At 35.2% G+C, this 22,719-nt stretch overlaps 2 protein-coding genes across 8 annotated transcripts; one reads left to right on the forward strand and one right to left on the reverse strand.

Moving 5' to 3' along the window:
• The first annotated feature begins 15 nt into the window (after positions 1-15).
• Positions 16-22,496, forward strand: LOC114251221 (VPS35 endosomal protein-sorting factor-like). 7 transcript variants are annotated; one of them, XM_089730530.1, is made up of 18 exons: positions 16-196; positions 6,860-6,947; positions 7,488-7,592; positions 8,310-8,451; positions 8,983-9,137; positions 11,268-11,440; positions 11,893-12,235; positions 12,335-12,510; positions 12,607-12,710; positions 13,144-13,325; positions 14,278-14,424; positions 15,383-15,552; positions 16,390-16,552; positions 17,606-17,777; positions 18,762-18,901; positions 19,657-19,825; positions 20,980-21,245; positions 22,042-22,496. In XM_089730530.1, the coding sequence occupies exons 2-18, from the start codon at positions 6,882-6,884 to the stop codon at positions 22,126-22,128; spliced, it is 2,760 nt and encodes a 919-aa protein (XP_089586656.1). In that variant the 5' UTR covers positions 16-196; positions 6,860-6,881; the 3' UTR covers positions 22,129-22,496. The 7 variants fall into 7 exon arrangements, with proteins under 7 accessions (XP_089586656.1, XP_089586655.1, XP_089586659.1 ...); XM_089730529.1 differs by having other exon boundaries at positions 42-196; positions 8,968-9,137; XM_089730528.1 differs by lacking the exon at positions 16-196 and adding an exon at positions 6,675-6,769.
• LOC114251218 (mpv17-like protein) lies at positions 3,161-5,271 on the reverse strand. The gene is made up of 4 exons (XM_028185414.2): positions 4,778-5,271; positions 4,568-4,701; positions 4,338-4,469; positions 3,161-3,794 (listed from the first exon to the last, which is right to left on the reverse strand). Exons 1-4 carry the CDS (start codon positions 4,902-4,904, stop codon positions 3,621-3,623), a joined length of 567 nt encoding a protein of 188 aa, XP_028041215.1. The 5' UTR covers positions 4,905-5,271; the 3' UTR covers positions 3,161-3,620.
• Positions 22,497-22,719: the final 223 nt, after the last annotated feature.

Genomic DNA, 22,719 nt, shown 5'->3' on the forward strand with positions numbered 1-22,719 from the left:
ATGTTGTGTTTAATCTATGGTAGGTATTGACACCGTTCAATCACTTCAATCACTGTTGTAGTTCGTCCATTAGCACGCAAAGGGAACTTAACCGGTAGAGACACAGAGCTGCGACGGCTAACCTGCAAAAGCAGGATTGTAGAGATTGGAGGGTGTCTATATGTGTGCGGGCCGCGTGAGCGAACACCAAACTCGCGTAAGTCACGACCGGCCTTATGCAAATTTTGTGAAGTGTCACCTTGTTCCGAAGGGACATTTTACTCCGCTTACAGATCATGGGAAAAAAGAAATCATAAAACAACCCCAGTGTGGAGGGTAGAGGTCTCAAATATATTAAGTGTATAATCTAAGGGTAGAGGTAAGGAGAACCGTCTCATATGGGAGAAGCTTGAAAAAATGTCCCACTTTCAGTACTAAATAACAAAATCAAATCAAAAATCCTCCAGAATGGCATTTGCATAGGCACAGGCTATGATATGAATTGAGCAGTTGTTAACTGATTGAAGTATGCTGAGTTAGGAAATTTAATATATCTATTGATTAGAGTAGTTACCGTAAAATGGGGTAAATAGGGACAAAATCGAACTTCAGATTGAATTTTAACATAGTTCCAATTAAATAGTCACTGCTCAACCAAAGAAATAAGTTGAGTCTTGAACGTACCTAGGTGATAAAAACCGTTACATTATTTTAATTATTCAATTTAAAGAAATAATCGGAAAAATAATGGCCATCCCAATTTACCCCGCATTCGGGGTAAATTGACACGGGTAAGGGTTAAATTGGGATATTTGTAAGGGTTGTCAGTTCGCGGTACTGCGATATATAGGTAGGTAGGTAGGTGCCATACAATTATTTATATGGACCGAAATGATGAATACAATCCATAATTTAAGCACAATACACAACATAGTGTAAATTAAGCTGGTTTCTATTCCGAAGCGATGTGACGTGAATGATAATCAACAATACAATGATCAAAAAAAGTATGTGCATGTTATATTTTAGAAAATTGTTATTTAATTTCTTAAAAATCACAACTCTGAAACAAAATCATAAAATAGAATAAAAAATAGAAAACAAAAGGACTGGAAATGCAATAATACAATTTTATTTAATCAACATTTTCAAAATAATCTTTGAGCAAGAGTAAGATATCAGGTGAATAAGATAAAAAAGCAGATTTATCTGATTACTGCCTTTAATAACAAAAATAAAAGAAATTCTTTCTAAGCTAAATAACTAAACTCAATTAATTCACTCACTCATAATTGGAACCTAGATATCTCGGATTTTTAATTAATGTTACATTTAAAATCTGAGGCCTGTTTTTATTTTTATGTGCGTTGTGAATGTTAAAAAAATCATGATTCGACGCATGAATAGATTCTGAAATAACAAAAGTTTTGATTCGTTTGAGTTCTTTATAATTTTTAATTTTATTTTATTGCTATAAAGGACATACGACCGGGCAGATATTACAAGGTAAATGTCGCGAAAAAATGTAATTATATATATACTTTTCTTTTACCTATAGTACTTACATAAACTAACTGATAAACACATTAACCTTCTTTACATCACGCAATTGAGTGATAGTATAGTATAGTAAATCTATTATAAGATATCAGTGACAACCCTAACAATCCATCCCTATTTTGTCTTTTGGCGTTCCAATTTTGTGTTTTCTCGTCCCTAATTTTTCCAGTATCGTTCCAAATTACCCTACATACGTCCCAATTTTCCCCAAAAAAAAAGGAAAAATTATACATTTTTTATTTTGTCGAAATATTGTATTTAAAATAAGAATATTGCAACTTACCGTTTGTTGTGGTATTTCCAGGTGTATTAAAAACTTATATAAACTGTGATCTTATTGAAAAAACAACGATAATATTACTTTTTTTAAAAGTTCTGTAAGCTGTTTTAAAACGCACTTTTCAACCACTATTTTCAATTTAATCTGACGAATTTTTGGGACCAACTTAACTCATATTTAGTACTTCCATAGTTAACTTGGTTTTTCTTCTATACATTGATAAATATTAACATAAACAAAATTAGGTAGATTCCGTGCTACAGGTACTTTGAGAATCTTCCGCAGGTTTGTCCCAATTTACCCCAGGATCCCAATTTACCCCATGTCATGGTAGTGACAGTGACAAGATCTCACATGCTTAGGTACCTAGTCCAAACTAATTTCGTCAATAAATTCTAAAATTAATGCTGTGATAAAACGTGGAGACATCGATTGCATTTTCTTATCAGCTTTTTGTGATTTTACAAAATCACAAAAGTATTTTATTTAAAGCACTACAGTGCTTACAGATATTTCGTCCTTTTTTATTTTTCTATCTTATTCTAATAACTTACAGAGCCTTTTTTAAATTTGCTCGGTTGCTACTGTAGCGCCACCCTTATTTAGCAGATTTTAACGGACACTTTTCACACACAGGCAGTTCTCCTTACCTCTCTGCCTCAGTGAAACTAAAATATTTGATACAAAACTTTTTTAATTCATGCCCATTGCCGTGTTTTTCTCACTGAAGTAGGAAATTTTCTTTACTTCATTCAAACTATGGTCAGACAATAGATATCGTTCATATACAGATGGAAATATCTTTAGACCAATTACAAAAAATTCAACGTATGTGCTTATTAAGCTTTCTGTGTGAAATAGTACTTCACAACTTGAAGTCGTCCTGGCCTAAAGGATAAGACGTTCGGTGCATTCGTATCTAGCAATGCACCGATGTTCCAACCCCGCAGGCGGGTACCAATTTTTCTAATTAAATACCTACGTACTTAACAAAAGTTCACGATTGATTTCCATGGTGAAAGAATAACATCGTGTAATAAAAATCAAACCCGCAAAATTATAATTTGCGTAATTACTAGTGGTAGAATTTCTTGTAAGTCTGCACGGGCAGGTACCACCACCGTGCGTATTTCTGCCGTGAAGCAGTAATGCGTTTCGGTTTGAAGGGTGGGGCAGCCGTTGTAACTATACTGAGACTTTAGAATTCACATCTCAAGGTTTATGGCGGCATTTACGTTGTAGATGGCTATGGGCTCCAGTAACCATCTAACACCAGGTGGGCTGTGAGCTCGTCCAACCATCTAAGAAATAAAAAAGTAATTTGTTAATAAAAAAAAGTAATTGAATGAATTAAAATCATTTAATCTATAACAACTTTTTATAACAATATACTCTTGTTATTTAACTACATAGTGTAAGATAAATATATAGTACTTATCATAAAATACCTAATAATTTTAACACAATTATTTTTATAGATTTATTAGCGATTTTATCACATTATTGAGACTCAGTGATCTAAAAATCTTTTAAAGATTTTTTAAATAAAATAATTATAATAAATAATATAATTCGTCTATCATTGGCTATTAATACTGGGTGTAAAAGAACCATTCCCAAAAATGATAGAAGTTTAATTAATTACTTATTCTCACTGCATTGAAAGTAACACAATAAAAACCAGATGAATTTCAAGGTTCAAGTGTCATATGACAGGTGTCATCAGCTGTTTTAGCTTTGGCTGGGCAAATAAGAATTTACTAATTAATGATATTGGGAATGGTGACCTTACTTCCAATTATCATGAGAGCAGTTTACCAGGTCTCAAGCGTTCGTTATCTTGATCTAAATGTTTCATATATGCCAAAAAGCATGTCCATATAAAGCTACATACACTAATGAAAGGAACCCTATTCTGTGGACTTATAAAACAGAAATTAACCATTGCTACTGCTGGCCACACTGATGCACCAACCTGAAATAACCATATAAATTACTAAATAAATGATTAACTTTCATGGGGATATAATAAGACATAATTGATGTAAGAACTAATAAGTTTAAACATCGTTTTTTTTGTTTTGAATCATAGTATTGAATTGGTAATATGATCTCAAAGTTTCATGGTGAAAATTCCATGGCATATTCCAAATAAGGTTTAAATTAATTGAAGGTATTTGAAGTTTTTATCATTCTCTCTTCAATAATCGAGGCCAAGCAATTCAGCTAATTAAGCAAATTCTTTCAATGTGTTTGCCTAAAATCCTGAGTAAACATACTCATGGACATATTATTCTCCCTCAGCACCACCAACATACCTTTAAGTCAACACTGTCACTATAAATCATAATACTAAATTCCAAGTTTACCTTAGTTGAATCACTGTTGATGATAGAATATATCTTGAAGGATAAAAAAAAATCATATCTTTTCCTAGCTGGTAGTTTATATACATTGCAATCACTAATTAGTTAGTTAGGCTTATTTCTCTAGCAAAAAATGCAAGTTTTTAACACACCTTGTATGTTGGTAAAAATTTTGCTTTTACTTCAGCAGCTGCTTCATGAATGGGTTTAGATTCCAATAAACTCATTATAAAATAAAAACTACACATTGCAAACGGTGTGTAAGTAACGGTTTCAACAATAGTCTGAAATAATAATTCAATGTCAATTTAGCAATAGTCACATATTCAACATTTAAAAAAAAAAGTTTGAATTATTTAAACAAATTTAAAAGTAACATCACCTTTTTTATACCTGCACGTATTGTATTCCCAGGCCATACTGAATTGGCTATGGTTAGCCATGTGTAAAGAGTCGGAGCTACATAGCATGAGCCGTAAAAACCAAACCTTGCACATCTACACCAGTCGTAGTTTTCTGAAATAATAGATACTTTTAGGTGATTTCTGAACAGTTGAATTTAGAACGTTTTAAAAGAAATATTGACACCCACCCAAGTTCTTGCCTTCAAAAGATTGCTGTACAAGACTAGAAAGAGGCCAAATTATGCCATAGGAAGCCATTCCTCTAAGTAAAGGATATTTATTGAACGCATTTGCAAATTTGCTGTAAACTCCCATTGCAAAATTATATTATGTAACATATTCATATTTCTACAAGGTCTCTTCCTGATCACGGGAAAACGCAGTGAATAAATCACCTTGGTATGGAGCCAAGTTTTGGTTGACTATGAACGTCAAACATAGGTACTTAAATTACGAAAAATTGCCTACAATGAATACTTTTGTATCAACACTATTAACATGGGCTAAACAAAATCTACAGGAATTTGTAGTACAAATGTAATGCATTTTCTTTGCATTATTAGCATTTATTTGCATTACTAGCATTACTTTATTAATAAATAGTGTTTGTTTATTTAAATTAGATCCAAAGGTTTTTTTCCTCGTGGTTTTTCCATTAAATATTAAATATAAGCAATTTTTTTTGTCAGTACATAATCGATTCCATTCTATTTTCTCCACATGTCAAATTAAATTAATTGGATAGGCAAAGGAAATCTGTATCGTAAAACTAAGTACATTCTATGGCGGGAGCACGAAGCGGGAGCAGAACTTTTTATCAAGAACCAGAGTCGACCAGAGGAGTGAAATAATAAGAATTTTAATGTCACTTCAGTTTTGAGCGTGGAATAAATTTATTAAAAAGAAAGTGCATAAAATTTGCCATTTGTATTGTTTTGTCATATGTAACCTCTTAGCAATCGTATGCAGCTTTGCCCACGTTGACCGCCTCTGAATTTTCGTTTTAAATTATACACTTAAGCGTTTCACTACGACAAAACGCGCTGCAAAGTGTTTCGCAGAAAACGGAGCTCCGTGCTGAAAGTGCGCACAACACTCAACGGGCTTAATGGTGTTTTTAGTCAGTGATTAAAGTCACCCATTGTGTACAGGCGGCTTTTTCAGCCGGTAACTCTAGTCACCCATCGTGTTCAGACGACGTTTTGTTTCGCCTGTACACGATAGTCATGTCATTTAAGGTTGATTTTACCGATATAATTTATATAAAAAGTAGTTTCTTTAAATCATCATCATTATCCTGCCCTTCTCCCTTCCATACTCTTCTATCATATACAATTTCTTCGCTCACTCCTCGCTTACCCATATCGTTTTTCACGCAATCAATCCATTTCTTTTTAGGTCTATCTCTTCCTCTATATCCTTACACATTCATAGTTAGCATTTTCTTACTAACCTCATTTTCATTTCGTCCCATCACATGTCCATACCATTCCAAGCGCGCACTTCTCAGATTCCCGGTCTCAAGTGCGACTTTCAGACTTCCTCCAACACATTAATTCCATATTCTATTTATTCTCGTTACTCTACACATCCACCGCAACATTAACATCTCTGCTGCATGCAATCGCCTTTCATCCGCCACTTTAGTTGTCAAAAAAAAAATTTTTTTTCTTAAAATATGAAGACTTTTGGCGGGAACGCGAGGTGTGAAGTTGTGCGATTTGTTTTATTTTGTCTATTTAGTGTTTCTTCAGGTTTAAATGTGTAATAACGGTGGTTTATTAACTGTTCAGTATCTGTGAAAGTGCACAAATGTGGGAAAAATGAAACAAAGCCGTTGGACGTAACTTCTCGGGATCCACCAAAAAGTCCACTGAAAAAATCTCTGTAAACGACCACAATTTTACTGAGATTATACTTCATCCCATATCATCTCATCTCATTTCATTTTTTTTCCTTTTTATTTCATTTCATGCTATGTTTCATAATAATCAACTTCATTTCATTTCATAATATCATTTTCATATAAAAAGGTACGTATAATTAAAATTAAAGTAAGACTTGACCTAAAGGTCTTAGTTACCAGGTCATAAAATCGCTTAAAAACTGAACTAATCTAAAATTCTGAAAATAAATATACAAAGGGTAAAACTGGGTAAAACAATGCCAACTTTTGAATGGTAAATTGAAGTGTTTTCGATCTCTTTATGTTATTGAAGTGTTTTCGTTCTCTAAATACGAAACATTCGGTAACGTTTGTATTTTTTCAGGAAATCAAAAAACAAAAAACGGATGATTTGCAAAGCACTTAAATTTGAAGTCTCTCATCATCCTCTGAAGACAAATCATGTACTTTTTGTAAGTTATCAAAACTTTTGATATGAGATCTGCAGAACACCAAATTAGACAATACAATTGCTTAATTAAAAGACATTCATCTTTACTATACTTGAGACCTTAGAACTTGTATCTCAAGGTGGGTGGCGCATTTACGTTGTGGATGTCTATGGGCTCCAGTAACCACTTAACATCAGGTGGGCTGTGAGCTCGTCCACCCATCTAAGCAATAAAAAAAATAATTAAATATTTAAAACATTGATTTTAATTGAAGAATATTCACATATTTTACTATTCACATAATAATTTACTATTCACTTTCAATTATAACTAATGTAATTTTGAATTAACTTTACATGGAAGCCTTGTTTTAAAACCCCATTTATCGTGATTGCTATATACTATTTGCAAGTAAATTGTATTTTCGGTATATGTTTTTGAACTATACTACAAAAATTAAAATGAAAAATATTAGAAATACCTGTAGCAGTTTTGAAGAAAGCTTACTACTTAATTTAACAAAAAAATTATTGATAAATATAGTAAAGTAACAATTTTTAGAAAAAAATCTCAAACAAAGGCTTCATTGATGACTTGAGTAAATGGAGTGCTGGCTTTGAAGAAATAGATCCACTGCTTAAGTTTGAACAGATGGCTTTAGATGAAGTAAGTATTAGCATTATTTTAAAAGTCAGACAATATATTAGAATGAGTGAACTATAGCGTTTTTCTTGTTATTCTTTTTAGATTAGTTTAAAAACTGCTACATGTTTTTTTTAAAAGCAAAATATTCATAGAACTCTGATAATTTAGTAAAAATTTTGGTCCACACCAATAATGTAGAGTTGAGTTTGTGATAAGACATTTTCAGCACAAGCTAATAGAGTTTAATGGAAAAAAATTATAATTTAATTAGTTATTTGTCTTAACATCTTTTGGAAATGTGGACCACATGTTTTTTCCTGCATTTTCATAATGCAAAGACATTAAGAAAATAAGTTTTATGGTCAGTAGTTGTGAACGCAAAAAGGTGAAGTATGCAAAGTGAAGAAATAGTAAAATAAAACAATTAAAAAGAGATTAAACTACAAATTCTAGTTTTATTTTGTAACTTTTCACTTGTACTGCCAAAGATAGGCTAATGGCCTGCTTCATGTTAAAGTGCTACCAGAATGCCTGAATTACAGTCTTTCTGACAATGTAAGTAGGATGTTTGTCTTTATTTGTGCTACCTCACAATGCTATGTGTTTTGAACCTTGGCACAGTAGCATCCATTTGAGCAGTACACATATTACCAATTAGGCCATAGTCACACTAGTCACACTTGTGCAGATTCATTACAACTAGTTATGGTTATAATTTTATTATGTTTTATTTTACAGGATCTTGTTCATGCTGATGATGAGGGTATAGGGGTAAATTATGCAAAAGAATGGAATACAAAACGTACAATAGTCCTCAATAGATACACAACTGGAGAGAAGCTAACAATAGTCAGTAGTTTTTTGCCTGGTGGTGAGAAAAGTAAGTACCTCAGCTTAATTCCTAATGGTACGGTACTCCTAGTGGTGTGCAACCTGTTTAACTTTGTGGGGTACACTGGATGTTTTGCATAGCTCATTCATAAAGCAATGTAAGTAAATTGCTATAAGTATTTATAAATATTTGCATATTATGTACATGAATGTATATAATATTATGTACATAATACATGAAGCCTACTAACTTCTTGTTGGAGGCAACCTATCTTTTCTACCAGACCTCATGTGTAGAAATGTATAGAAAGTCATTCTAGGTGTTTTCATTGGTTCAAACCATTTATTAAGACAAGAACCATTGATGGGATACATTACTTTTCAAATTTTAATGTTTTAAAGTAATACAGCAAACTAGAAAAGAAATATGTTTGAATAAATAATTTTTTGCATGCGTGGCTAGAAAATTTAATGTGTGCCTTATGAAACCTATTTACGTTATGTTGTAAAATCTGTTACTAATTTGACTTTTAATTTTCCTTTTGTTCTTTTTTTTTTGTTTAAGTTAGTACTTTTTCAGCCCTCATAAGACAGGTTTCAAATTTGAACGAAAAAGTTAAAAATAGACTGGAGCAATTGGATGATTTTGATGATGATTCAGTGAGGAAAACAATGGGTTTGAGCCAACAAGAATTTGTTACCAAAATAAATATGTTGAATGATGAAATTAAGAAGGCAAGCTTTTCTTATTTTTGTTTTTTAACAGAAAAGCATAGGAGAGCAGATACATTATCAACCACTGGTATGATAGGAAGATGCACTTGTAACAGCGTGGTATTTTAACATTTAGAAATTAGAATTGCATTATGTAATCTGTATCTGGCCAAAAAGTTCTATTCATTTGAGATTTTGTACTGCAATTATTGTTAGAGATTCCGGAAACTTTAAGCACTAGATATTCTGTGAGTTTGGATGTATTGTTGTGACAGTTATTTCCCCATTGGTTTACATGAAACATCAGTTGGGGGTGTATAAAAATCAATTTGTGACGAAAGACTTATTTGTATGACGTGATGTCATTATTTCATTTACATACTGATTTCAGTTTGCCTTGTAAAACGATTGCTGAGTCCCAGTAAAATGGGTGTGAAGTTTATAGTCAATCTAATCTCGATAAGTTTACTACTAGCCATTTTAGGGTTTCATTACCAAATTCAAATTAAATTAGTTTGATGGTATAATAGCCGGCAAACTTCTTGAGCATTTGTTGACGTAGTGGGGGTAAGTTTGCGCATGGTACACTCACGTGCAAAAACATTATTTACTCTGCGTCATAATGCAATTAAATTATTAAAATCAACATATGTATTTATTTATATATTTATTAGAACATCAACAAAAAATATAGGTTAATAATTGTAATAATTTAATCTTGGGGTAAAATAGATATTCCTTCTATTAAGTCAAAACTAGAGCTGTTGCCAGGTCTTCGTTCAGTTGAAGCGAAGCTGGTATTTGTAATTTTTTTTTCGTTATCATAATCTTGACCATTATCATCATCACTGTTTTCATCACCCGAGTCGCCATCATCGTGATAAGTCGACATAGGGCTCATCGGTGTAGTTTACGACTCGGTCGGTTCGATCTTCTTTTTTGTCTATAATTAATTATTTTTTGAAGATATTCGATTCGTAGTAATCGAATGTTACTTTTCAATTTCAATTACCAGCTTCCGATTATTTTCTGTTTTTTTTTTCCATCTGAAGCCTAGCTCTTTCATAATTCGCGTAAACTTCATTCCGAGCCATTAAAATGTATATCTTCTTTAAAATTTTCGAAGCCTTTCTACGGTACGGAGTTTCGCTGCTTGTTATGTAGTTATTATGATTACATCTTTTTATTACAGATTGAACGAAACTATCCGTTCCGGTAACTTTCTTCTTCCCTGATCTTTTCTTACCCGGAGTCCCAAGCACGATGAGCAAGCCAGAGCCTTTAGCTTCGTTAATAATGCACCTAACAGTACTCACTGATGTTTTTGTTGCTTCCGAAGTCTGTTTTACTTTTTCCATAATATCATTCTTCCCCTGTTTTATAATGAAGCAATATACGTCGTACACAATTTTTCTACCCTTTCTTTTGAATACTACACCAGTTTGTCGCGGCATAGTGTATTTTTTATAAAAAATCAACAAACACTCAACAAAGAGCAATGGCAACAAAGTCAACAAGCAATTATAACAAAATATAACTTAACGATTAATAACGATAGACTTTCCACTGTACGCAAGCGTATTTTTGGGAGCAAGCGGAACGAAGGCGCGGTGCGGGACGCAAGGTTCGACTGATCTACCAATAACGCGCTCGATACGATTTCCCCTGCCGTCGCGCCTCACCCTCACCACCAAAGTGATCTAAAATTCGGTTCTGCGCAGTCAAGGTCATTTGCTCACGATGTTTGCCGGTTACTATACCATATTATTTTATTGTTATCAGAAAAATATTTGTTTGCCTGTATTAATGATAATTCGACTCGTAGAAAATGTAAATGGTGCCAATATGAAACATGTTTTAATTTGAGGTTCACCATTGATTTGCTTAAAAGCTAGGAAATTATTTTAATTTTGCTATGTTGACACATTAATAAGAAGCGTACTTACAATGCTCATATAATGCAAATGCGTCATTGAAGCAATTAAATTTTTTCTCTTTGTGAATTAGCAACATCAGTAGGGAGGGATTTGGTCCCTGGCATTGTTGATGTCCATGAGTGTCGATAATAAGTCATTAAGTAGGCCGTATGCCTACAAGGGTAATATAAAGTTTTTATTTAAATTCGTGTATCTGTATTTTTCCTTTTTGTAGGCATGGGAGTCTGAGCAAAGAGTGAAAGCTTTTAAAATAGGGATCCAATGTGCCAAGCTACTGTCAGATGTTAATGTCATGCAGTTTTATCCGAGCAAGTTCATTCTCATCACCGATATCCTGGACACATTCGGTAACTTAGTCTTCGATAGGCTCTGTGAAAAAAGTTTTGGGTAAGTAGAACTGTAATGTAGAAAGTTTATAGAATATTAACTCCTTTATATTTTTATGTATTAAATACTGGTGGTGGGATCGTTTCAGTTGGGGATCGTTTGTACAACCGCCCCTGTTTTAGTAGTTTTAGTTTAGATGCGAACCGGTTTGAAGAATAGGAGAACCGCCACTCGTATTTAGAACCTCTACTGACGGATATCAGTCAGCATTATTAAATTTACTTTTACTTTTTGATCTCGACTTTTTTGTTGATTGTCATTTAATATTTCCGAACGTTTCGAATAAATTAAAGTTTTCGGGGCAACGAACGAATTTTCAAAAATGTTATATGACAATGTGTAATACAATAATAAAAGACTAAAACGTAAAAGTAGTTTTAATTATACATAATTTTAAGATTCGCGAAAACCGAAGAATATACTACATATTTGTTATAATTATTTATTTTCAGGCAAAAGCTTGTGACGCCTGTTCAGGACATCAACCCGAAGGAAGTGCCGGAAACGGCGAGAGAAACCTGTCAGAACTGGTTGTATAAGATGGCGTCGATTAGAGAGCTTCTGCCGCGCCTTTACATGGAGATGGCTCTGTTGAAATGCTACTCGTTTACATCGAAAGAGGAAATAAAACCGACAATCGTGAGACTGACTGCGATGATCAGAGGGATAGGAAATCCCTTAGTTGCGATCTATTTAAGGGCATACCTCTGTAAGGTGGCGTCTAAATTATTAGGAAACGAGTGCTCTGATTATTTTTATGAAAATTTGAAGGAATTTATTGAAGAGTATCAACAGGTAAATCAATGAAATAGAGATGTCATTTCAAAAACAAAAAACGGACGTCGAAAAAAACTATTTAAGTAATGGTTTAAGCAAAGAATAATTTGTTTTCAGGTTTATCATGTGGCCATGAAAAAGAAATACGAAGGACAATTACTTACCTTAGATAAATATTTAAACATTTACATGCCGGCCGTTGATTGGCTGTTTTTTGGAACTTTGCATTCTACCAACTGCAAGGAAACACTCTTGGATCAAATGCTTCAACAATGTCAGAAAATGCAAAACAAGTGGGCGTACAATATCGACTTACAATTAAAAATGATCCTTTGTAATGTAGGTAACTAAATAAAATAAATAAAACATTTATTTTGTAACTCTTACAGTGAATTGCTCCTGTGTGGTATTCTGTCTGCATTTGATTCGAAAATTATAATTAAAAGGTCTACAAAAATACTAGATATGATTGTGGAATCTGCTGATAAAATGGGTAACTACCACACTTACTATTGCTTTGGATGTTAATGTTGTGTTGTAATTACTGATTTGAAATTTGAAATATGCGATCAAAGAAATACGACTTATCACTAATTATAATGTATCTCATAAATTAATACTAACAAAAAAAAAACATGTTCCTTATAAGACACTTATAAATATTTTTTTCTAATATTCTAGTCAATAATAGGTGGTATAAGGTGGGTGGGACAGCCGAAACACAAAATTTCGTATAAATAAATAAATATACAAAAATATAAATATAAAAAACGACCTCATGTCTCAAGCTAGGTGACGGCATTGTGGTTGGGCAGCGGTAACCATTTAACATCAGGTTACTTCGTTCATCCTCACCCATTTAAGCACTAAGAAAATCTTATCAACGTCAATGGGGGATATGAATTAAACATTATTCATTGTTTTAGTACTGGTCCATGACGTTTTGTCTTCGCTCGGCGAACATTTATGCGCGTCGGAAAACTGCCGACAAGTCAATTCAGAGACTCTGATTCAAACTTGGTGGAAGATAGCCAGCAACATAAGGTCTACTGTGCACTTTTTGCAAGTTTTGGGACCCTGGCTACAATTCGCTTGTACAAATTTATCGGTAATGTGATTGAATGTTTTTAATTATATAAAATAATCCCCGCTATAACACGGTAAATTGGTTCGGCGTTATAGGAAACGCGTTGTATGAGTGTTTTTTTTTTTTTTTTTATTGCTTAACTGTGGACGAGCTCACAGCCCACCTGATGTTAAGTGGTTACTGGAGCCCATAGACATCTACAACGTAAATGCGCCACACACCTTGAGATATAGTTCTAAGGTCTCAGTATAGTCACAACGGCTGCCCCACCCTTCAAACCGAAACGCATTACTGCTTCACGGCAGAAATAGGCGGGGCGGTGGTACCTACCCGTGCGGACTCACAAGAGGTCCTACCACCAGTAATTACGCAAATTATAATTTTGCAGGTTTCATTTTTATTACACGATGTTATTCCTTCACCGTGGAAGTCAATCGTGAACATTTGTTGAGTACGTATTTCATTAGAAAAATTGGTACCCGCCTGCGGGATTCGAACACCGGTGCATCGCTTCAACACGAATGCACCGGACGTCTTATCCGTTAGGCCACGACGACCACTAACGCGTTCTCGCGTAACGCGCTTGCATGACCCCATATAACGTGTTCTGTTCAAATATAATACAATATAAACAATGTTTTTACAATTCAAAAACTAGGAATACAGTCTTAATAAATTAATAAAATTAATTTCATAACAACACAACTGACACAATGTGCAAAGGTACGCGAAATTAATTATGAGCTGTACAAATCATTATAAATTTCACAGTACAGAAATATATAGCGTTTGAAATTCCCGCGTTATACGGGGCAAACACGTGTTATACGACAAATTGAAATCGCGTAATATTAAAATGAGTTATAAAAGTACCGTGTTATAAGGTATTACTGTATATATTTATATCGAGTTAGTTGTGTATTTGACATGCCGAATTTCCTTAATGTCTCATTGAAATTACGTTAATGTACAGACCCAGCATGTGAATATAATTCTGCGTGGAACAATACGTTACCTGATCAAGTGCGGGAAATCGGCTGACGAATTTTCCGGCAACTTACAGATCGTCATCAAAAGGATTCTCGGATCAGTTCCGGACATCGAGGAATGTTTTCTGATGGTGAGCGATAATTCGGATTTCATTATTTCGTTATTTGCTCGCGTTACTTGTTTAAAACTTTGTTATAAGCCGTGCCAATAAAGAAACGAATCGACAATGGCGTCTATGTACCTGCACTGACAGATGGTAGTGTCAACAAATAAAAAAAAAAACGAAAGAAAAAGTTGTTTATTGTAAAAAAATGTATAAAAACAAATGAGAATGTACTTTACTTTACCTTATGCCCTGGCAGAGGGGGAGGTGTCTCATCTGGGATGCAACTTGCGTAGACACTTTTGCTGCCAGTCATCTAAGTCGCACAACTCGAAAGTGAAAAAACTCGAACTCAACAACAAAGTCAAAACTGATATTTTTTTTGCATGCAGTACGCGCCGTGTGCGACTAAAGACAGCAATAGTTTAGAGTGAGAGCACATGATCGCCGCCGCCATTTTAGCTTCGTTTCTTTATTGGCGCGGCTCTAGTAATTTCGGTGAAGGCAATGTTAATCGATAACATATATCATGTGTACGTAAGTCCTCAAAGGATCTTATTTGATGATTTATTCAGCTGTTTATTCAAAAGATTCCGCTTTGATAATACAAAACTGTCAGTAATAATTGTCGAGCCCTTGTGTCAACAAGTAATACTAATATCTAACTAGTTGATATCACACAGACGGTATATGCAAACTACCCACATTCTACATGGCCCGGTTACGAAATCTGATAGATGAAAATTAATGTAAAAGCTTTCATCTGCTGAAATGATATTTAACAGAGTCAGACAGGGCTAGATTTAAAATTAAAAAAGGCGTCAATTGGTTATCAATGCGATCTAAAAGGTTTTTTCTGAACATGTTCATAGCTATTTATCAATGATTCCGGCACCCTGAGACATGTAAATTTAATAAAACGAAAATAATTACATAGATCAATTTATTTATTTACAAAATTGAAATCGATTTCGTCTGATAACAGGATGCGTTTATGCCACTCATAGAATTGGTACAGACAACGAACGCACGCACATTAATGGCGAAAACGGTTTTGTCAACGTTCTTTGCGCGGTATAACTCTCTTCACATCGACGACCATATTGTTATAACCTCACTGATGTGCCTCTGCTGCACCCTCCACGATTCCATAAAGTGAGCATACGTTTATTTAATTGATGTTGTAACTTTTAATTGATGATTTTTAACGTTTTGGTTATATAAGTTTTTTTTCCTTTGTGCCTTTTATGTTATGAACTTAACAAGCTTACGCAGGCAAGTGCTACAATTCTGTATATTAACACATTGGCTGCTATGTAGGTCACCGGGGCCCTATGTGGCGCTCTGAAGTAATTCTGTTGATTTCTTTTATTAAGCGCCTGGATTGTCTAGCTTTGACTTCTTTTGTTTTTAATGTAGTTGTTTTTTTATTGCCCTTGTAGGCGTAGGCAGACGAGCATACCACCTGATGGTGAGTGGTTACCGTGGCCCATGGACTTCAGCAATGCCATGGACTTAAGCGGTAGGCAATTTTTTTTTTATGATTGAAGGATTACTGGTTGCCTTGAGGCCTTTCCAGTTTCACCAGGACAGCTGCCCGAGCGCCTCCGAAGGAGACCTGACAACTCAAGAGCAGTTGCTTCGTGAATGAATCTACTACCGGATCTGCGGACTGATTGATGTATGGGTTAGGTTGCACGTCGAACTTGTTGTCGAGCTCGACGAGTACGGTAACCGGGGTCCCTAAGCCTGCTCCTAGTGTTAGAGCTGAGGGCGTCTAATGCAAAGGTTATTGGATCCGATGGATCCGTAAGGACGTGTCTAAGGCGCCGACGGTGACTCTGGTTTCCTTTCAGCACGTATAAATCTTTCGCATTTTATACTAAATTATGTATATTATATTGTATATCTTCTTATTATGACATAAATTTTGTTAAATAATGAACTCGGAGAACTAGATTTTTTTTTAAATTGTTTTTATCATTTTTATAGTGCTATAACGGTAGATGACGAAATAAAAGTGTGCAGCGAACTCATAAACAAGTTCGTCCACGCGGGCACGTTTCATGAGGACTTCGAGCAGCAGTTGAACTTCTACGTGGAATGTAGATCCTCCTTCATTAAACTCGACGCTGTACTCGTTGCTCTAGTGCAGGTCAGTGACCTCGTGGTTGTTTTTTTTATTATTCCTGACGTGGGTGGACGAGCTCACAGCCCACCTGGTGTTAAGTGGTTACTGAAGCCCATAAACATCTACAACGTAAATGCGCCACCCACCTTGAGATATAAGTTCTAAGGTCTCAGTATAGTTACAACAGCTGCCCCACCCTTCAAACCGAAACGTATTACTGGTTCACGGCGGAAATAGGCAGGGTGGTGGTACCTACCCGTTCGGACTCACAAGAGGTCCTACCACCAGTAATTACGCAAATTATAATTTTGCTGGTTTGATTTTTATTACACGATGTTATTCCGATTTAAATGTTTTGGAGAATAATGGTTGCTTTAGTTTCGTTTGTCTAATGTCTCAAGGTGACATGAGGTGTCTGTGAGCTACGGTACCCGTTCAACTTATACCAATCAAATAATTTTAGTATTTAATCACATGTTTTTTATAACATGACACTTAGTAACTACTCTATTAATTTACGCATTATATAAATTATATATTTGCCCATTGGAATTTTATTTTTACTTTATTTATAGGTTTATATACTAGATAGTATAAAGGCGGACTTAACGCCATAGGCATTCTCTGACAACCTTAGGGGGGCGCAGAGATGAACCTTGGTAGGTGTAGTAAGATAGTGATATTACATAAACATATGTGTCTATATAACATACATAATATTTATAGATACAATTACTCATACTTAAATAAATACATATCGACGCTTGAAAGGCAAACGTGACTAAGCGACAATAACTGCTTTGTACATAAATGATAGGCAATGATAGGCATATTCGATGCGCAAAAAAAATATTTCTAGGTTTATTAAAATCATTTCAATCCTACAGCTACATTCGTTAAAATATAATTTTTTTCAGGTATTTCAACTTTAAATTAGTCTACTGTAAAGTTCACGCATTGTCGCTTAGTCACGTTTGCCTTTCAAGCGTCGATATACATAAATATATACATATAAAAATATTGGTTTTGATAATAAGACTGTTTTAAGAGAAGTACGTGTTTCGTGAATTGTTGCAGAAGGTAAATGGTTTAGCGATACGTGCCGGCGACGCGCGGAACAAATGGCTGCAGAGGGCGTGTGCGGCTTATTGCTACATCACGGTCCCTTCTCTGCACTGCACCATCACTAAGGCACAGCTGTACCTGCTCTCTGGACAAGTCGCCTTGCTCAACAACTGCATTGGACAAGGTATTCATCTATGTTTAGACTTTAGAGCGTGGACTGTATTTTTGTGTGCTGTATGTAAAAACTAGATTCAGTTTAATTCTACTTCGATAAAGCGGCACGACACGAGAACCCTCTCATCGTGGCCGCCGGTAACTACATTCCAGATTCTGTGGAAAGAATGGAAAGCAGTCGACGTCGCCCCAAACACGTCATTTCGGATCCTTCCGATCCACTAACGGTGCTTTTAGGTACCTCAAGAACCGGTCACCGTTCTCGTCGAACCCGTCGCTTGCGACGAAGGGCTCGACGAATAAATTAAACCTCAGACACAGCCCACTGAATTTCTCGCCGGATCTTCTCAGTGGATCGCGTTTCCGATCCGGTGGTAGATTCTGCGAAGCACGGCTCTTGCTAGGGTTAGCAACGTCGTCAGGTTTAAGCCCCGTGAGCTCACCTACTAGTTACAGCGATGCTGACATAGCCTCTCAAGCCTATCAGCATAGGTAAGAAAAAAAAAAGATTCAGAGCGAAGGATTTTTATTTGTGTAGTGTCCGTATGACTAGAATTTTTTGTGCAACTGCAACTAACCGTGGTGTCATACTTATTAGTGTGTTCTCCCACATTTAAAAACGATCATATAAAATTTTATGTTTAGGTTTGCCCTAAACAATCTATATTATATTAATAGGTGAAGCAAAAAATTTTTTACTCCGAAAATTGCGCAGACAGAGGTGTATGAAATTTCTCACATGTATAGAGAATGTAGAGGAGTGCAGAATGCTAATATTTTTTTTAATTATGCATATAAAAATACATTAAATAAATATAAAAAAATATTGCACACAGTACCATGTATTTGACGCACACACACATTTATATATACTCTTTTGTTTATTGTTAGTCTGTGGTCTGAAATTGAATTTATGTTACACTAAATTGTTTGTTACTACACTGTTTTATGATATAAGGGAATAGTTAACAATAAGATCTCAAATATGTTTTAGCGGAAGCAAATTTTAAAGCCCTCATAGGCTTGATACCAGATATTCCGGAGTACATTCTAGAAGACGGACAAAAAAAATCAACCAATGTCAAAGTTGAAGGAATATTGCGCGATTTCTTATCCACACTTCTTGTTTTGCCGGTGAGAGACAAAAATGGCTGTAAAAATATTTGCCAGGGTTTACTAGACATCGGCCCGCAACGCATGTTTTAATCAGAAAATAGTAATCGATATAAATAGTTTAGATAATAGAACTCTTTGTCGAAACATATTATTATGTATAATAAAAGGCGCCGTAGCCTAAAGGATAAGACGTCCGGCACATTCGTATCTAGCGATGCAACGGTGTTCCAATCCCGCAGGCGGGTACCAATTTTTCTAATGAAATACGTACTCAACAAATGTTCACGATTGACTTCTACGGTGAAAGAATAACATCGTGTAGTAAAAATCAAACCCGCAAAATTATAGTTTGCGTAATTATTTGTATTAGGAACTCTTGTGAATGCGCACGGGTAGGTACCACCATCCAGTTTATTTCTGCCGTGAAGCAGTGATGCGTTTCGGTTTGAAGGGTGGGGCAGCCGTTGTAACTATAATTACTGAGACCTTAGAACTCAAGGTATGTCAAGGTGGGTGGCGCATTTACGTCATATATGCCTATGGGCTCCGGTAACCACTTAACACCAGGTGTCCACCAAATCTTCTATTATATAAACCACGGCGTACACGCACACTCTGTATCAAGTAAAACTTCTTACATCATTACAAACTTAAAATTCATTGTAAATTTTTATATTGCAATAAGCATAACTGCTCGGGAATACGCAAATCGAATCGGGAATCGGCAAAAATATAGTATATATCGGGAAAATACTTAAATTTTGTTGTTGTAGGACAACGTGGACAGCAACTGCAAAGCGTACATACTGAGCGGACTGATCAAGACAATGGAGAGGGTGCACTGGCGGAAAACGGACCCGCGCTACTACAACACGCTTTTGAACATTCTAGATCTGCTCAGCGAAATGGCGCAGGAGGATTACGCACATCACATCGATTCCGGTTTGTGCCTTTTTAATACGCTTTTATTAGCTTCAGACGTATGTATGGTTAGTATGTAACGGAATCTTTGAATATGATTTTGACCCCCTTCAAAACATCGGATTAACTCGAACTTATTAAGGACCGATGACAATTGCATGGTGCACGGTATCAGCAGTTATAAATATTTTATGAATAGATATGAGTAGAAGGGTTATTTTGATAATATCCTGAAAAACACCCACACTTTCTTTTTACAATAAAATAATTTTATCATACATTTACTGGTGGTAGGACCTCTTGTGAGTCCGCGCGGGTGGGTACCACCAGCCTGCCTATTTTCTGCCGTGAAGCAGTAATGCTTTTCGGTTTAAAGGGCGGGGCAGCCGTTGTAACGATACTTGAGACCTTAGAACCTATATCTTAAGGTGGGTGGCACATTTATGTTGTGGAGTCACGTTTTCAGCGACACTTGGGTAACGAAAGAAGATGATGACTAGATTGTGTAATAATAATAATGATTATTTCTGCAGACGTATGTATCGGCAGTCGATAGTGTATTTCGAATTTAATGAATTTCAATTTCTTACGTTTAATCTCTATATATAAAAATGAATTGCTGTTCGTTAGTCTCGCTAAAACTCGAGAACGACTGGACCGATTTGGCTAATTTTGGTCTTGAATTATTTGTGAAAGTCCAGAGAAGGTTTAAAAGGTAGATAAATATGAAAATGCTCGGAATGAAATAAAAATAACTTTTTTTTATTTTTTTTATTGCCTTTGTAGGCAGACGAGCATTCGGCCCACCTGATGGTAAGTGGTCACCGTCGCTCATGGACGTCAGCAATGCCAGGGGCAGAGCCAAGCCGCTTTTTCCTTTGATGTGTCCTCCGTCGGACGGATTCCTTTTGTTTTTTTTTTAAGTTTATGTTATACAAAACTTTAGTTCTTTTATTTATCGACTGAGGCACTACGAAGTCTGCCGAGTCAGCTAGTATGAAATAAAAAATAATAATTTTCGTTGTTCGCGCATTAACATAGTGACGTAAGCGGTTCACGGCCGAGCAGACGTGTTGTTCGCTTGAAGGCGCTTCTTGAGCTAAAAATACGTTGCCAAAATCATTCATTCAGTGATGGATTCGAAGTTATGTCTCCTTTTGTATATTTGATTGCAGTTCTATCAAACGACAAGCTGTATGGTTGCGACGAAGAATTCGTTTCGGTCTTAGACGGGTATGCGACGGACATATGCCAGGAGTTGCTCGTGGTACTGAAAGCGCTCGGCGACAACAAAGAGACCAAGAAACAGTACAATTTGACGTTGGAATTATTCTGGCGCGTGATAAGACGCGCCGATTTAGAACAACATTCCATGCTCACTTTAGCGGCCAACTTGTGGATGCTTTCAAAGAAAATACAAGATCCCAATAATAAACTCGCAGTGAGTTTTGTTTTTTTCATTCACGAACATTACAATCACAACTTTTATGTCGTTTTCGATATCACTTTAGGAACTCGACTATAACGTATCGATACTAAATCGTAACCATATATAATATACTTATAGGTATAAAACAGGGGTCCCAAACTTATTGTGTCTACTGCCCACTTTGAGAATAAATTATTTTTTAGCGCGCCTTTTTTTTAATCTACTTAAAAACCACTATAGCTCATTCGGTGTTTAAGAGTCCTCCTAGATGATATCACAAATCGCCTCCCAAGCCTCTAAACAGAACGCCCCTATTTTTTTTCTAGGTGTCTTACCGCCCATAAGGGAGCGTTATCGCCCAATTTGGGAAAGGCTGGTATAAAACATGAGAAAAATAGTTTATTTGAGATAATTTTATTTTGGCAGAGGAAAGTGTGATCACAGTCGCCAACTACTTATTCATGACAAAAAGTATATTTTAAAGCGATGGTCAAATATAGAGATATATAATAATAATATAATGGTAGTAGAAAGTTTTGGATCAAATCAAATAAAAAAAGTGCTTCTGAATCGTTTAATTACTGATCTGAAGCGGAAAATCAAATTCAAACAATTGAAGTTCTTGTTATTTCAAAATGTTTGACCTCCAACAAAATGTCATTAAACTCTCGGTATTCAGGTCGCAATATCCACCTAAATTTGAATTGGGTTTATTCAGCAGTTCGTATAAAAGCATCCGATGTGAATTTTATGTGTGTTCGAATTTATTATGTAGTGCAGTAGTTTAAAATTTCATATTTTGTTTCAGAAAAGCATTCTTTCCGCGCTGCGCACCTCTGAAGATCTCGCAAGTCGACAGTTGCTCGAGAAGTTAGAACAAGGTGTTCAAACCTGAAACTGACTATCCTAATGACTACATGAAGATATGATATACATCTAAACATTCCTACAATCTCTTTACTAATCAAACTACACGAAATCTGATTCGACTATATTATTATAAGTTTGATTAAATTCCAACATTTTATTTCCGAAGAATTTGTACCTTATATGAAAATCATAAAGAATAAAAAAAAAATTAGATATATATTATATACATGTCTCAGCAATGTAAACAACATGTTAAGATTTTTTCCAATCAATGCTTGGTAAAACAATTTTGTTGCAATTGTTATTAATAATATATTTTGTTTGTTTTCAACTGCCTTTAGAATAAGAGCCATGCCATTTGCATTATCAAAATAAAATGTTTAAGCCATCAAATAAGGTTTTATTGCGTAACGCTTTTTTAGTACCTACTGGTTAGTGTTGCTTGAGATCTGTATGACCTGGCATCACCATTCCGTTTATTTCTGCCGAGAAGCATCCTATATTCCGGTTTGAACATAGAACGTGTAACTAAAAACGCAACAATACGTTATATCAAAGTAATTAATAAGCTTAGAGGTGCGTAGCTCCTGTTGTTCACGGTGCCTATGGGAATTGG

This window comes from Bombyx mandarina, chromosome 10 (assembly GCF_030267445.1).
Source record: "Bombyx mandarina strain Sakado chromosome 10, ASM3026744v2".
In the NCBI taxonomy this organism is placed as follows: domain Eukaryota; kingdom Metazoa; phylum Arthropoda; class Insecta; order Lepidoptera; family Bombycidae; genus Bombyx; species Bombyx mandarina.

What these genes read in the sequence shown, in the direction of transcription:
- LOC114251218 (XM_028185414.2), bottom strand. Translation starts at nt 4,904, where the DNA reads ATGGGAGTTTACAGCAAATTTGCAAATGCGTTCAATAAATATCCTTTA. An exon ending in TTTTGAAGGCAAGAACTTGG is followed by an intron (nt 4,702 to 4,777) that starts GTGGGTGTCAAT and finishes CTATTATTTCAG; the next exon opens with AAAACTACGACTGGTGTAGA. An exon ending in TACGTGCAGGTATAAAAAAG is followed by an intron (nt 4,470 to 4,567) that starts GTGATGTTACTT and finishes TTATTATTTCAG; the next exon opens with ACTATTGTTGAAACCGTTAC.
- LOC114251221 (XM_089730527.1), top strand. An exon ending in TGAATGATGAAATTAAGAAG is followed by an intron (nt 9,138 to 11,267) that starts GCAAGCTTTTCT and finishes TCCTTTTTGTAG; the next exon opens with GCATGGGAGTCTGAGCAAAG. An exon ending in GGAATCTGCTGATAAAATGG is followed by an intron (nt 12,711 to 13,143) that starts GTAACTACCACA and finishes TCATTGTTTTAG; the next exon opens with TACTGGTCCATGACGTTTTG.